The sequence below is a fragment of the Plecotus auritus genome, assembly GCF_963455305.1.
Source record: "Plecotus auritus genome assembly, chromosome: 7".
NCBI lineage: Eukaryota > Metazoa > Chordata > Mammalia > Chiroptera > Vespertilionidae > Plecotus > Plecotus auritus.
The window spans coordinates 24,754,227-24,770,142 of NC_137774.1; the positions used below are offsets into that span (position 1 = coordinate 24,754,227).

The following is a 15,916-nucleotide window of genomic DNA, read 5'->3' on the forward strand; positions in this document are numbered from 1 at the left end:
AAAATACTTGAATAAGATGTATAATCTCATTTACATTATTAAAAAAATAAATACAACTCCATAAATATCTGAAATTTAACCTGTAATAATAATGTGTAGATTAACCTGGAATCTCAGCAGTTTGGACCTTCAATGCCTAGTAAGATTCAGTAGTTTCTTCAGGTCTAATAAACGATTTTCAACAGAAAAAAAACAAAACTCATCCAATCTGTTACTTATTGTTTTTAGAATATAGTACTATTATAAAACTATTTCATAATTGGCATGTATTTCACATTAAGCACATGGAGGGTGGAGCATATGATTGTATAGTTTTACTTTCTCAAAAACTTAGATGAGTTTTCATTTTTCTAGGTGAGAAAAATAAAGTTTAGAGTGACTGTATATTATAGTAGCCTTTCAACTTCAAGGATCTTCCGAGCATTCACCAAAGAAGTACAAATGTTAATATCATGTTTTAGAAAGTATTTCCCCATATGCAATAAGACACAGAAATGGGCTATGTACAGAATACCTGACCTGACAAAAGACACAGGCCTTACTCTTTTGAGACCTTCCTATTACCTCCAAATAAGAAAGATGACTGAAGCAAACACCAAAACACATCCTCTTCAGAAGCGAGAGGTCATACCTGGCTGGCAAGTTCTCGTGTTGGTGATATAATCAGGGCTCTGAAGCCTTTATTTGTGGGTTGTTTCAGTTGCATTAAAATGGGAATGCTAAAAGCCAAAGTCTTTCCAGAACCAGTAGGAGCAGAAGCCAGAAGTTCTCGACCCTAAAAACAGAGTATATTAAATTAACCAGTGATCAAATAATGCTCTCAGCCATACAAATAATAAAAATATATGTGATAAATCCAATCATTCATGTTCTCATCACTCTTCTAACTTCTCTTATATTTGCTTTTCTAACATTATCCACCCCTGCCACTACCACCACAATGGAGTTTCTGAGCACTGCCACTGACATCCATTTGAACTGGGTAAAGAATGTGGATAACTAAAATCCAAAGATAATTTTCAACCTCAATTAATGTTCAATTGTTCTTTCCCACTAAACTCTTTATCAATGCAAAATTACAAAACCAACATTTTGTGCTGATATCTGTACTCCTCAATCCCTAGGGAAGGTTTTAATAAGTAACAAAATGGCTGAAAGAAAGAAAAAGTGGCCATAACCTGAGTGACAGAGCAATTAACAGGTGACAATCTTCAGTAAGTCACTGTGATTTTTAAAGCTTTAAGCTAAAATCATGACAGAAATAATCTTAAATGAAAATTAAAAGCAAAGTTACTATGAATCAACAACATAATTCAAATGTATTTTCATTTCAGTTCTCAAAGAAAATGAAAAGGACCAGTATGGTATCCTGTAACTACCAGAAATGAAGGCCATCTTGGTTTTGTAGGGGAAAAAGGTAGCTATCATCACTACCAAAAGAAACCTTAGAAAAACTTAATTCCAAAAATCTAGGTTAACCCATACATCTATCAATAGGTGGATATGCAAACTGTGATACATTCATACAACAGACTATACTCAGTAACAAACTACTGATATATGTAACATGGATGAGTCTCAAAAACAGTATGCAAAGTGAGAGAAACCAGAAATGAAATAATGAATGATTCCACTTATATGACATGCTAGAAGAAGCAAATCTAATATATGGCAATAGCAATCAGAACAGTGGTTACCTCCGGGCAGGGGTGGAGTGAGGACAGAATGGAAAGGGCACAAGAGAATTTTCTTGGGCGATAAAAATGTTATATCTCTTCATTGGGGTGATGGTTACATAGGGTATGCATCATTGAAACTCACTAAACTGTATACTTAACTATGTATTTTACTGTATATAAAGTATACTTCAATAATAAAAAAGTATTGAGGAAAAAACCATCAGGTTAGTACAAAAATTCTGTATTTCTGAAATAGTTCCTGGAAATTATAAACTAAATCATGGATGAATAAATGGAACATAATCTCTCAGAGTGTTTACACTATAGTAAAAGGAAAAAGATAAATATAATTAGTGCAAAAACACAGTAGTATGAAGTATAAGACAAATGTTGCAAGAAAAAGAACACACTAAGTACCATGGAGACTTAGGTGATAGGGGAGCATTGGTAAATGAAAAAGATCACATCTAGCTGTAGTGATCAAGACAAGTTTTCAAAAGCACAGGCATTGGAGATGGACCTTAAAAGCAAGGTACAGATTTCAACAGGGGGAGGAAATAATGTAGAAAGGAAGATTTCAAAGACAGAGAAAAGAGAATAAGCAAACACAGGAATGTCAGAGGCATTCTAGACCTTCACACTCACATGCAGCATAACTGGAATGGCTTGCATTTGGATTGGTGTAGGTGTCTGGAAACCTGAATCTAGAATGTTCTGAAGCAGTCGAGAATTGATTTTATATTCTAGTTCAAGTTGCTGAAATGTAGCAATTGGGTCAGGAAGATCGGTTCCTTGGATGTGAATTTTGTGTTTATTCCGCAAGAAGTTTATCTGAAAAATACAGTAAAGGAGTCACCATGGATATGGTAAAAAATATTGTCAGATGTTATAAAGCAACAGTCTAGGATAAATTTTAGTAGAATATAAACACTTTGCTTTAATTTTTCATTAAAGTAAAACTCAAACTAATTAATCTTCTATCTTAACAAAACCATACTCACTTTTACCAACAGAGTAACCCAAGGACAGTAAAAGAAGTCCTTAGGTAAGAAATTGGGGCTAAGACATTTTTCTAACCTTTTCTTTTCTGATATGCTCCAACTTTCCTGAAGTTAGTTTATTTTCTTTTTTAACATTTTTATCTTCAATTTTTGCTTCCACAGATGATATCCACTGTATGGTAGAACCTTCTTCTTCTGAAGTAATTTCTAAAATAATTTTTAATAAATTAAAAGATTTTAAGTGCGACATTCTAGGGTGTAGCAAACAGGCCATACCTTCACACAAACAAAAGACAGTACTTGTTGCAACTAGATAAAAAAAAGTATAGAAACTGGAAAGGAGAGGCAGGTTCTATATTGATAAAACCAGAGCTCTGAAGCTCATTCTCTTCCTTTTATTAGTTACTTCAGCTGTGTAATATGTAAATGACACTATACTTGAAAACAAGAGATTAGTTGGGAAACTACTTAAACAAAAAGAGGTTTCATTAAGGCAGCCTGCTTTTTTATATCCAAATACCAACCAGATAGAAAATAAATAGGATGAAAGACAATAATTCACTTATAATAGCAATGAAAGCAACATAGTACTTAAGGACTATTCAATATAATAAAGATAGCAATTCTCACTAAATCTATAAATAACATTAGTTCAATGAAAAGTAATGACAGCACTGTTTTGGTAACTGGACTGGCTAACTTTAAAGTTTATATGGGAAAATAAATATGTAAAATAACCTAAAAAGTCTAAGAAAAGCAATGAGCAAGGATTACTTTTGGAATTTCTTTTTAATTTTTTTCAACTTTACTGAGGTAAAATAGACATACAATAAATTTAAAGTACACAATTTGAGGAGTTTTGACATATGTACACACGTGTTAAAACATCCACATTCAAGGTTATTTACATCACCTCCCCAAATTTCCTTGTGGCTCCTTGTAATGCATTGCTCCAACCTTAGGCAACCACCCCTTTGCTTTCTGTAAATTGTAAACTAGTTTGCTTTGCTTGGAATTTTATATAAATGAAATCAGATAGTATGTACTAAATTTAATCTGGCTTCTTTCACTCAAGATAGTTATTTTGAGATCCATGTTGGAGCATGTATCAATAGTTTTTAAATTTTTATTTATAGACAGCATTTTATCATATGGATATCTTTCCCCTATTGAACAGCATTTTGATAATTTTCAGTTATTACAAATAAAGTCACTATGAGCATCTGTATACAAAACTTTGTAAGGGCAAAGGTTGTCCTTTCTCGTGGGTAAATTCTAGGAGTGAAACAGGTGGGTCATATGGGAGATGCATGTTTAACTTAAAAAAAAAAAGTTCTTTGTCAATTTCTACCAACAAAGACTACTAAAATTTTAATTGGGTTTGCACTGATAGAACACTTTAGGGAGAAAATATTCAGTTGCCTAATCAATAAACATGATGTGCCACACCACTCAACCAAATTTTGTAAAGTGTTATAAGGCCATAATAATTAAAATAAGCTGGTACTGGTGTATGAATACAGAAATACAAATCAATGAATTAGGACAGAGCCAAAGATAGACCCAAATATACAAGTCCCCCTCCCCCACTTATCCACAGGGGAAATGTTCCAAGGCCCCCAGTGGATGTCTGAATTTTCCCACTTAATAGATTGGGACTGTGGTTGGCTGCAGGTAACTGAAACAGCAGAAAGAAAAACCACAGGTAAGGGGGACCACTGTATATGGAAAATACGTTTACAGTAAAAGCTGCATTTAAGTCTTTAGTGTAGCAATATATGTAATAAATACCTGGAAAGACCTGAATGCCATCAACTGATAAATGACTGCATATTACTTGACTTGTACCATAGCTTATACTATTTTCGTAATTGGAAAAAATTAAAAAGACAGAAATCAAGGACTAACCTAAAGTCATTCTCTTCCTCTTTTTCTTGTTCTGCTCCCTCTTCCTTTCAGTTCCTCTCTCTTCTTTTTTCGCTTCATCTTGGAGCTCCTGATTAGTTCTTGATTCTCTACATTCACCTGGGACAGACTTCTTGTTTCCAAAAAAGTCCAGTCCATGCAGCATCTCCGAAGAATCAAAGTCATATTTCCTTTTTCCTACCTAAACCCAAAATATTTAAAGTGAAATCCACAGAATGGCATTCCTTTCACCCATGCGTATTAGCACTAAGGGGATGGGTCCAATGACTCGCCATCTTTTTTACACTTTCACCAAATATCTGTTGCACTGACAAATGTGTTTGGGCAAATGAAATCCAAGATTGTACCTTTTCTGACTTTATAACAGTAATAATAATAACCAATAGCAACAAACACATGCTTATTAGCATAACACTTGTATGCTGTTAGGCAGATTTCTAAACATGTTTATATATATTAAGTTACATTCTTCAACAACCCTATGAGGTAAATAGCAACATTACACATGAGAAAATCGAGGCATTAGGTTAACTTGATTTGGACCCAGATAATATGGCTCCAGATTTCAAACTCTTAATAACCACACTATAACGCCAGTCAGAGAAATAAGAAACACACGTGTCGCACACTCACACAAATGTCCCTAGTCACAATATCAAGATTTTCCACAATTGGGCCCTATCTACTCCCGATTTATCACTCACTACTTTCCTATGTAAGACCTCCCGTTTCTAAACCTTTCTTCTCACTTGGTTAAATAACAAGCTACAGGAGTGCGGGATTAAAAAGAACCAGGTCCACTAAAGTTATACGCATGCCAAGCCAAACCCGGGAGGTTTATAATGAAAGAATCTGTTCTCTCCACTTTTGAGTTGTTTCTGTTTTAGGATGGGGGTGGGAGGAGCCACCCCACTTAATCTACGGCCAAGCCCAGCTAAATCTACAAAAAGAATGAGAAAAGAGTTAACTTGGAAAGCGGGTCCTGACTAGGTAAACTGGACGCCACAGGAGGGGAAATGCCCCACAGCCCGGCCACGGGATCTCCGAGTGCAGGCTTCCCCAGCAGCCAGTTCACGCTTGGGCTCCCGCTCCTTCTCAGTGACTCCGGCTTCTGCCCTCCTAGCACAGTACCTGGAACCGGGCTGCGTCCGCCGAGAAGCGCCTCACATCGAACTTGGCCCCAGCACCCAGCCGGCGAAAGAGATCGTGCGCATCCATCTTTACCCAGGAAGCTCTGCGGTTCCACAGCGCCTGCGCAGAGGCCCTCTCCCAGAAGGCCTTGGGCTAGACCGTGGGTGGGAGTGGCTCTGGGGGGCGGAGCCTGGCCGGAGCGAGCGACTAGTTCGTTTTAGTCTTGTAACGCTGTGTGTCATGGAGTCCACCGTTATTCATTTGTTCTTTCAAAATATATTTATCAAGAGCCTCTTCTGCAGAACACTGATCTAGACTTTTAGGGATACTTTGGTGAACCACTTCAAGTTTCTCACTCCAGGAGGATCAACATTTCAGTGGGAACAGAAGATACTGTTAACAAATAAGGAAGATAATTTCCGAAAGTGAGAAGTGCTATTGAACGAAATAAAGCAGTGTCATTGATAGAGAAAGGGAAGGGGAGCTACTTTTGGGTATATTATTCAGGTTCGTAATGATGGAGTGATATTTGAGTGAAGAGCAGGCAGCCTTTGCCAGGTCTGGGAAACAGCATTCCAGATGGAGCAAACACAGGTGTGCAGAAGGGAAAGGTTGGAACATTGAGGATATGGAAAGAAGGCCAGGGTGACTGGAGAAAAGTCGCAGTGAGGAAGTGTGACTCTGATAAGGTTGGAGGGACAAATAGAAACCAGATCTCATAGAATCTTATAACACGGTCAGAGTAAGGAATTTGGATTTTAATCTAAACAGGCTGGGAAACTTTCAAAATGTTTTGCTGAAAGAGCAACTCAGTAAAACTCAGGTAGCAGGAGATTTAGCTTATTGAATTTAATTTTTTTCATTGCATTTGTACTGTACAAAATTATTTACTTGTGCATTACCTCTCCCCTTTCTAGAATGAAAGACCATAAGCACAGGGATCTAACATCCTTCGCTGCTGTATCCCCATCTCCAGTATTCTCTCAATAAATATTTGATGAATGAATGAGCGAATGTTTTATAAACGATTACTGTGGCTATTTGGAAAATGGACCATAGAAAGGGTAAGAATGGAAACAAGGAGGCCAATCAAAGTAGAAATTGTGATGGTGCTTTGGATTAGGGTGGTATCTCTGCTGATGAAGTTATATGGGTAGATTTGAGATATATTTTGGAGGTAGAGCTAAATGCACCTAATGCATTTCATGTAGAGATGAGGTAAAGAGAGCAAAATATCACTCCTAAGTTATTAGCGTGAAACCCTGGGTAGATGGCATGCCATTTACTGAGCTAAGAAAGAATAAGGGAATAATAACCTTTTTGAGAGGATGAGGAATGGGGGTGGGGGTGTGGAATCAATTATTATGTTTTGGATATGTCAAGATGCTTACTTGACTTTAAGTAGAGATATCCAAGTAGATAGTTGGATCCATGAGTCTGAAGCTCAAGGAAGAAGGTCAGGTCTGAAGAAATAAATTAGGAGTCATCAACATATAAATGGTACAATGGAGTCATATCAAACAAGCATTTAACTATTAAAATTGAATTATACATACCAGCTATATATAACATACTCCACTTGGGTAAGTTACTTATCTTCTCTAAATTTTAATGTTATCAATCTCATTTCAGCTTTGCTTCTTCTAAATATGGACCTTTGTACATATTTTTCTTTCTTCTTAGAATGTCCTCTTCTCATTTTTCTCCATGGCAAAATCCTTATATTCTTCAAAACTCAGTTTATAGGTCCTCTCCTCTGCGCAGCTTACCCTGAATGTCCCCTCCTTGACACAGCCCATCTTTTTTCTGTGATTTCTCCTGCCACTTTGTAAGTACCTCTATTTTAGCACTTTTCCTATTGCATTATATTTATGTTTCCACATCTGTTTTACACCAGACTTTGAGCTTTTTGAGGGATAAGCCTCTATCTCATTTATCTTCATATTATGTTTGCCTAGAACGGAGTCTGTTTCATATAGTAAGCAGTTAATAAATCTTGTTGAATTAATGAAGTGAAATAAAATAAACAAAAATCCCTGAAACTGCCAACCTTGTGGATTTAGGAAAGGATCTGTCTTTTGCTTGGTACTTTGTAATAAATTTTGGCTGAATGAATGAAGTCAAATGGAAACTGTCAGACTTGTATCATTTCTTACCTTGGTAATGTCCAGATGAGTCATTAAGGGACCATTTCCTCTTCAGGACAAAACAATTAGAAACTATCGTCAATAAAAGTGGCAAGGAATTGAGTCATGGGTTTGTATAACTGGAATTTCTCCAAAAACCAGTATGGTCTGATTGGTAGACACACATGGTTTCTCAACTGTAGCAAGTGAGAACACAAAGTCTGTCTAACCCTATAGTGGGAGCTATTTGGGATATTTTGTTGCTAGGAACACAGCTATCACTCCATACTCTCAAAATATGTTCTTGAGAATCTTTCTCTCCTCCACTTCCTGCCCATCATTTAACAAACTCTGTTGTTGTTTTGTATAGCATGCTTGGCATAAGCTAGGGTCCAGGGATGCAGAGGGAGATTAGACACAGCCTTTGCTCTCAGGTAGCTTCAAGTCTACTACGGATAGAGAGCTCCTTTTTCAAACGGAGCAAGAAAATTCTCTAGGCACTGTGGTATAAATTATAGGAAGTAAGGGATTACTCACTCTGTGGTGGAAGGATGGGCTGGGTTTTGTGGAAAGTTAGGAAAGCTTTGTAGAGGAGAGAACGCTTGCACACCCTTAAAAAATGAGATGTTGACAAATTAAACAAGACAGATAAAGCTATTCTAAGTAAAGGGAGCAGGGGCAACGTATGTTAGGAGGCATGAAAATAAATCCTGTGGTGTTTGGGATCTACTAGTGATTCTGCAAAGCTGAGAGCAGATGATGCAGCAACAGGTAGAGCTGGTCAGGTGGGTAAGGACTACTCCCATACATCTTATGGGTAAAGGATGTTAAGCCAGTAACATAAACAGTTTTCAATGTAAAAAGATCACTTCAGCAGCAACATGGAAAGGAGGCAAGTCTGGAGATAGGAGGCCAGAAGAATATTGTGTTAGGGTCGCCGAAGGAGGAACACACGAGGCCAAAAAGGGTGAAGAATTTAACACATTGTAGTAGTAGTCTAGTGAGGAAAGAAGCAGTAGTAAAAGGGAAGAGGAGAAGGGGGCAGGGCATTGAGGTGGTAAAGTTGATAGGACTCCCTTCGTGACTGACTGTAGGAAGACGGGGAAAGGGAGAAACCTAAAACAATTCCCAAGTCTCAAACTTAGGTGACTGGGTGAGGGTAGCTCTGTTCATGTAGATGGGGAATATTGGAGGGCTAGGTTTGCATGAGGACAATAAGTTTAATCTTGAGTAAGTTGAGTTTTAGATTTTCTGTGGGACATTTGAGTAGAATTTATAATGATCATTTGAAAATAGGAATTCTTTTTACTTTGAAAAGGGAGGTATAAAATTATAGCTCACAGCTTCAGGGCTAATTAAAATAAAGGGTGATTGGTTATAGATTTTTTTTAAACCCAGCAGCCCTTCACACTTAGACAAAAATCTCACTTTTCCTGGGGCTTAGTTTTTAATTTCAATTTCTCAAAATTCACTAATACTCTATCTAGTACTTTAGAAATCCAAATTCTTACACTTTGTTCAATGTAGCATTATTTACAATAGCCAAGATATGGAAGTAACCCAAGTGTCCATCAATAGACAAATGGATGAAAAAGTTGTGGTATATATATACAATTGAATATTACCCACAAAAAAGAATGGAGCCTTACCATTTGCCACAGCATGGATGGAACTAGAGAATATTATGCTAAGTGAAATATGTCAGACAGAGAAAGACAAATAAAATGTGATTTCACTTATATGTGGAATCTAAAGAATAAAAGAAACAAACAAAATAGAAAAACTCATAGATACAGTAAACAGATTGATGGTTGCCAAAGGGGAGGTTGGGTGGCTGGGCAAAAAGATGAAGGGATTAAGAAGTACAAATTAGAGTTACAAATTAGTCACTGGGATGTAAAGTACAGCATAGGGTATATAGCCAATAATATTGTAATAATTACTTATGGTGCCAGGTAGGTACTGGAAATATCGGGGGAACACTTTGGATAGTATATGATTATCTAACTACTATGCTGTAAACTAAAACAAAATAATATTGACTATAAACTGTAACTGAAAAATAAAATAAGGCAAATTCTTCTACTTTTGTACATTTTTTGGCCATCAAGAGTCAATAGAGTACATTTTTCATGCTTTAATGTAAGTATAATGCAAAGTAAATGTAACTACTCAGTTATTCTTGTAATCGGGACTGATTTCAAGCAAATATTTTCAGAACCAAAGCTCACCTCACGGTGGCACTCCGGTATTGTCAGAATGAAGGGCTCTGCAATCATCTTACTAACCTCTAAGTGGACAGTGCACATTGAAGTAAAGAGTTAGTATGAATTGTTGGTCCATAGACTCCACAATTAAACTTCCTGGGGAGAATTTACAGGGGAGGATATGCTATGCTGCACTTAAAAAATATTTTTTTTATTGACTTCAGAGAGGAAGGGAGGAGAAAGAGATAAAAACATCAATTATGAGAGAGAATCATTGATAGGCTGCCTCCTGCCCACCCCCTCCCTACTGGAGATCAGCCCTCAATCCAGGCATGTGCCCTGACCAGGAATCGAACGGTGACCTCCTGGTCCATTAGGTCGATGCTCAATCACTGAGCCACACTGGCAGGGCCATGCTGCATTTTTAATTCAATCTGCATGATTCTAAAACAATCTGCATGATTCTTTTAACAAGGCTGCATTGCCTCATATTATTGATGCCAAGATTAAAGGAGTTACAAATGAAATGTGGGTTTCTTTGGCAATAGACTGTTTGGTATAATATAGTTTAAATAATTTTGTACTTAGGGAATCTAGTGAGGACCCCAAACGTGAATTTGAGGCCTCTTAGTGAAACATTTTGTCACCTATGAGAAAGAGGATGTTTACATAGTCACAAAATATGTCTCACCAGGCATTTATTAATTATAAAAAGAAAAATAGTACACCTACAGAAAGAAAACTTGCAGACACTATGTTAAGTAAATAAAGATATAAATGATAAAGCAAATATGGCAAAATATCAATATTTGTGCCATAGAAAGATTGTTTTCCTTTTTTGAGTCGAAAAACCAAAGGGACAAGGGAGGATTTGTTGACATTATTGGTCAGCAGTGGAGCCTATCTTTGATCTCCATCTGTGAAAGCCCAAATCCCATAAAGGTTTCCAAATAAAACATTTTCCTTTGAGAATTGCTGGTGAATCCTAGACTCTATCTATAGAAAGACTCCCAATAGAAAGACACAAATAATAAAACTCCGGAATAATGTTATTCTACTGATTATAGCCTGTAGAAGTGGGAGTTAGTTGTCCTTACTTCTACAATGTTTAATGGAGTGTCAAATCATATTTATAAAGCATTTTTAAAATGTCTTATAGACTTCAAAGACACAAAACTTCTCTACGTCTCTGGGGGTCAGCATCTTGTATATTCTCAGCCCAAGATAATTACCAATCTGTCTATTTTTAAGAGAATTGTTCTTTTAGTGAGAAGGAGACGAAGATGTCTAGAGAAGCTTTTTTGTTCAATATGTCAGTGTTTGCATGATTTACAGTATAATTAACCAGCCCTATTGCACCAGCAAACCAGTTCCCTTCACTATTCATCATGTTTCCAGTGACTTCTAATCATCAACTCTGCTGGGAAGAAATACCTCCTCCTTAGAGATGTAAAAATATCATATCCCTGATCATTCCTATTTGCAGAATAGGAATGTGATCCATTCTTATATACTAAATGTTTTACAGATCTAAGAAATTTCCCTCCTCCCCCTTATTTTTATATGTCATTACTCTTGGAGCTAAAATCTAATTAAATAAATACATGTAAAATGTAATACCACTTAGGGAGAATTTTGTTATTCAGTTACTTATAATCACCAGAACACATTTGTTAAGGTATAATTGTGCCGCTTAAAAGATATACAAAGTCTGGTAACTCAAAATCGAAAACAAAAACACCTTTTTATAGAAAAGTTGTAAAAAAAATAGTACAAAAATTCAGATAGTTAATGAACATTATCACAAAAAATACTTTAAAGCTTTATATTAAAAATTTATTAAGTATTTAAAAAACTCCAATGTGTCTACTTCTGGCCCAGTAATCCTTCTTCCAGAAATGTACCCTAAATATATACAGCTCCAACAATATGAAAATACATATGCACAAAGTTAATTATTGCAACATTGTTTGTATTCGCAAAATATTAGAGACAACCTAAATGCTCATGTAGAGGAGAGTGGTTGCATAAACTATGGTACGAGAACATAATAGAGCACTATACATCTGTAAAAAAGAATGAGGAAGATTTCTGCAAACTGATATAGAATCATCAATGGATAGTTAAACTAATGGGTGAAATTTGAATGAGGAACAGGATCTTTATATTGTAACAAAGTATGTTCTCACAAGATATTTCTTCATTACAAAGAGAAAAGTAGTAAATCTATAGTGGAGAAATTTGGCAGATACCATGTAACAAAATGATCTAAGAAAATGGTAAAGCAAATGTGTTAAATACTAATATTTGGGAAGTGTGTTAAATACCAATGTTTGGGAGTCTTGGTGAGGGGTTTACAGGAATTTTTGTCCTATTTTTTTTTTTACAATTTTTTTTATAACTCTGAAATTATATAAAAATAAAAAGTTAAAAAGAAAGGTAATTATAGCACTGCCTAGGAGTGTGCTAAGCTACAGCAAGACAAAGGCTGTAATCAACATATAGCAAGTTAATTCTGCTGGCCTCCTTAGCAGAACAGCTAGCTCATGGAAAGCCATCACGGGGGAGTTAGGGGTGGTAGGAAGGCAAACACCTTATTAGATGTTTCTTTCAACAAAATTAAGAACATAAATATATATATGTATATATGTGTGTGTGTGTGTGTTTGAAAAGCTATAAACCTGTTGGAAAAGAGTTTTTGATAGCAATTTTGAAAAACTCACATGTACCAGAGATAAATTCTATGTTTCTAGTCATTCAACAACAACAACAAGAAGGTTGGATGAAGATTTCAATCTAGGAGACCTAAAAACCAAAAAATAAAGAAATGGAGTAATTTCTGTTCTTTTCCCAGATAGTAAATTTAAATAGAAATTCTAATTATGATGGCAATGAGAAAGTTTTAATGTTACTTATGCAGAGACATACTCCAAAACTGTGGTGTTGTTTTTTTTTTCCTATCACATAGAAGTATAAAATCATTGGAAGTACTGTCCTAGGTAATGAAGTCATAATACTACTACTGTGGTGACTTGAAAAATACTATTCTAAATATAATTTATATAGTCGTCCATTTACTCTCACTGCAACTCTGTGTAGTAGATTTTATTTTTTAAATATATTTTTATTGATGTTGAAGAGGAAGGCAGAGGGAGAAAGATAGGAGCATCAATGATGAGAGAGAATTATTGATTGGCTGCCTCCTACATGCCCCACACTGGAGATCAAGCCCACAATCTGGGCATATGCCTTGACTGGGAATCGAACCATGACCTCCTGGTTCATAGGTCGATGCTCAATCAGGCCAGGCAGTAGGTACTATTTTTAGAATCAGCTTACAATTGAGAAAACCAAGGTTCTCAAACTTTCATAATTAACTGTGCTCTTAGTGTCCTAGTAATTTTTTCATGGCAACTCAGGCAAAAAGAAATACCTAATAAATCCATTTATTAAATTGTTAGAGCCAAGCCGAAACTGGTTTGGCTCAGTGGATAGAGCATCGGCCTGTGGACTGAAGGGTCCCGGGTTCGATTCCGGTCAAGGGCATGTACCTTGGTTGCGGGCACATCCCCAGTGGGAGGTGTGCAGGAGGCAGCTGATCGATGTTTCTCTCTCATCGATGTTTCTAGCTCTCTATCCCTCTCCCTTCCTCTCTGTAAAATATCAATAAAATATATTTAAAAAAAAAAATAAATAAATAAAAATTGTTAGAGCCAAATATCTTAACACATATTTATGATTTCACAATTTAGTAGCCATTGAAAAATACATATAAGTTGAAAGAGAAGACAGTATTCTTATTTTATTTAAGTCATCACCATTACTGCCTGGCCGGCATGGCTCAGTGGTTGAGCATCGCCCTATGAACCAGGACGTCGTAATTCAATTCCTGGTCAGAGCACATGCCCAGGTTGCAGGCTCAATCCCCAGTATGGGGCTTGCATGAAGCAGCCAATCAATGATTCTCTCTTATCAGTGATGTTTCTATCTCTCTCTCCCTCTCCGAAATCAATTTTTATATATCACCATTTCTTGCTAATAAGATATATGAGCCTGTTGGGTGCTGCACACATTTTAACCTTGAACTTGCATTAGACACTGCCATACTCATCTCCTTTTTTAAAAAAAAAAAAATCTTTATTGTTGAAAGTATTACATATGTCTCCTTTTGCTATATTCATTTCCTGTTCCACACTGATATTCACACAGTAATTGCTTTTCATCATAGCAACTGCAGGAAATTCTGTTTTGCAAAGATATGATATCATCAAAAGGATAGCAGTTTAATGTTGAAACAATGATCTCACATAATTTTCAACAGATGTATTGCCCTTGAAAATTTTAATTGTCCTATGTCACTCCATGTGCTTGCTGCTGTGGCACCCTGTGGTACCTTGGGGCACAGTCTGAGAACTGTGTATCTAACACAGAATTATCATTCAGGTTTGAAGACAAACATTTTGGAGAAAAATCAAGATCACAGTGTCATATATGATATTACTATGTTAAAATTGTATAGAGTTAATATTTTAAAAATATTGCTCTCCATGTATCCTTTAAAATGCATGCCTATTTTTTTTTGTGTGTGTGGCAGTTTTATAACTTCACTTGACAATCAACAGTTAGTTCTCATCCACATTAACTGTTGGTAGATTTCTGGAAGTAGTGACAGGCACATATGTAACCAATGTGTAGAGCTTGCTTGGTGAATCTTCATTCTCATTGTTTTCTGGACAACCACACCTGGATATAGTATGAGGCATCTCTTATTCCTGTGGGCCAGACAGCTTTGTTGAACCTGGTGTCAATGCACACATCTGGATTTCCCATCTCCTTCATGGCAACTTTCTGGATCTCTGAGTGCCCAAGGGCACTTTTTGAAACCCACTCTATGGATGGGCATGTGAATGTTGATGGTGTATTCTCTGGTCACTACCCCGTTGATGGCAGAACAGCCCTTCTTCTTTTTGCCACTCTTCTTTGCAGGAGCCACTCTGCCAGGCCCAAGTTGGAAAGAAAGTAAATGCATGTCTTTTATTCTGTTTTGTCTAATTGCTTTGGGATAGACTTCTATTTTACAGATAACATAACAGACACATAATCATCTGGCATGAACAATAAAATGTTAACATCATGTCGGTCAAAGGTAAATGCTTGCAGTGAAGGAGTAAGAAGCAAGAACAGTACATGATAAATGTTTCAGCTGATAATAAATGCAATAAAAATATTTTATAACACCAACTGCACAGGGTGAACTCAAGGAACTTTGCAAGTTTAACTGAACTTCTCTTTTAAGCAGATTGATTACTTGAGATTTTGAATGTTCAAACCAGTATACAAGGGACTTGATTGTTTTACAAAAGAATATTATTTTATAATCCATGGTACATTTAAAGTATGATATGATTCACTGAAATTAAGATGTATGCCTAACTTCTTTGAACATATTACTTTATAAAATATCCCTTTGTTGTTTACATTGCATTTTGAGTTTTCTGTCTTTTAGGAGGATAGGAAGCAAACCATTCACCTCCTAATTGTATACCAAGGGAAACTGAGACAGAGAGAAGCAGTGAGTTTATTAAGCATTGAGCAGTAAGAAATTAGAAGGCATCACTTACACATCTGAGTTATAAAAAATGCATGTAACAAATCATGTATGATATGTTAGTATCTAACAGCCATAGTTCTTTTCACAACAAGGTGATGACATATAACAATCAATAAATAAAATCATAAGTGTCCATTTTACATGATCTTGGATTAGTGTTAGTGTATGTGACTTAATCTCAATTCTATTGACATAGTCAAGTTAATGCCAACATATAATAACCCATGAGCGATGT

General features: G+C 36.1%; 1 protein-coding gene across 1 annotated transcript in view; it reads right to left on the reverse strand.

Moving 5' to 3' along the window:
• DDX52 (DExD-box helicase 52) overlaps positions 1–5,853 on the reverse strand; it is a 19,858-nt gene extending 14,005 nt beyond the window's left edge. The window contains exons 1-5 of the mRNA XM_080681496.1: positions 5,738–5,853; positions 4,589–4,787; positions 2,757–2,887; positions 2,325–2,510; positions 632–775 (exon numbers count right to left, since the gene is read on the reverse strand). Coding sequence (XP_080537622.1) covers positions 632–775; positions 2,325–2,510; positions 2,757–2,887; positions 4,589–4,787; positions 5,738–5,824 — 747 coding nt within the window. The 5' untranslated portion in view covers positions 5,825–5,853. The remainder of the gene's footprint in view (positions 1–631; positions 776–2,324; positions 2,511–2,756; positions 2,888–4,588; positions 4,788–5,737) is intronic.
• Positions 5,854–15,916: the final 10,063 nt, after the last annotated feature.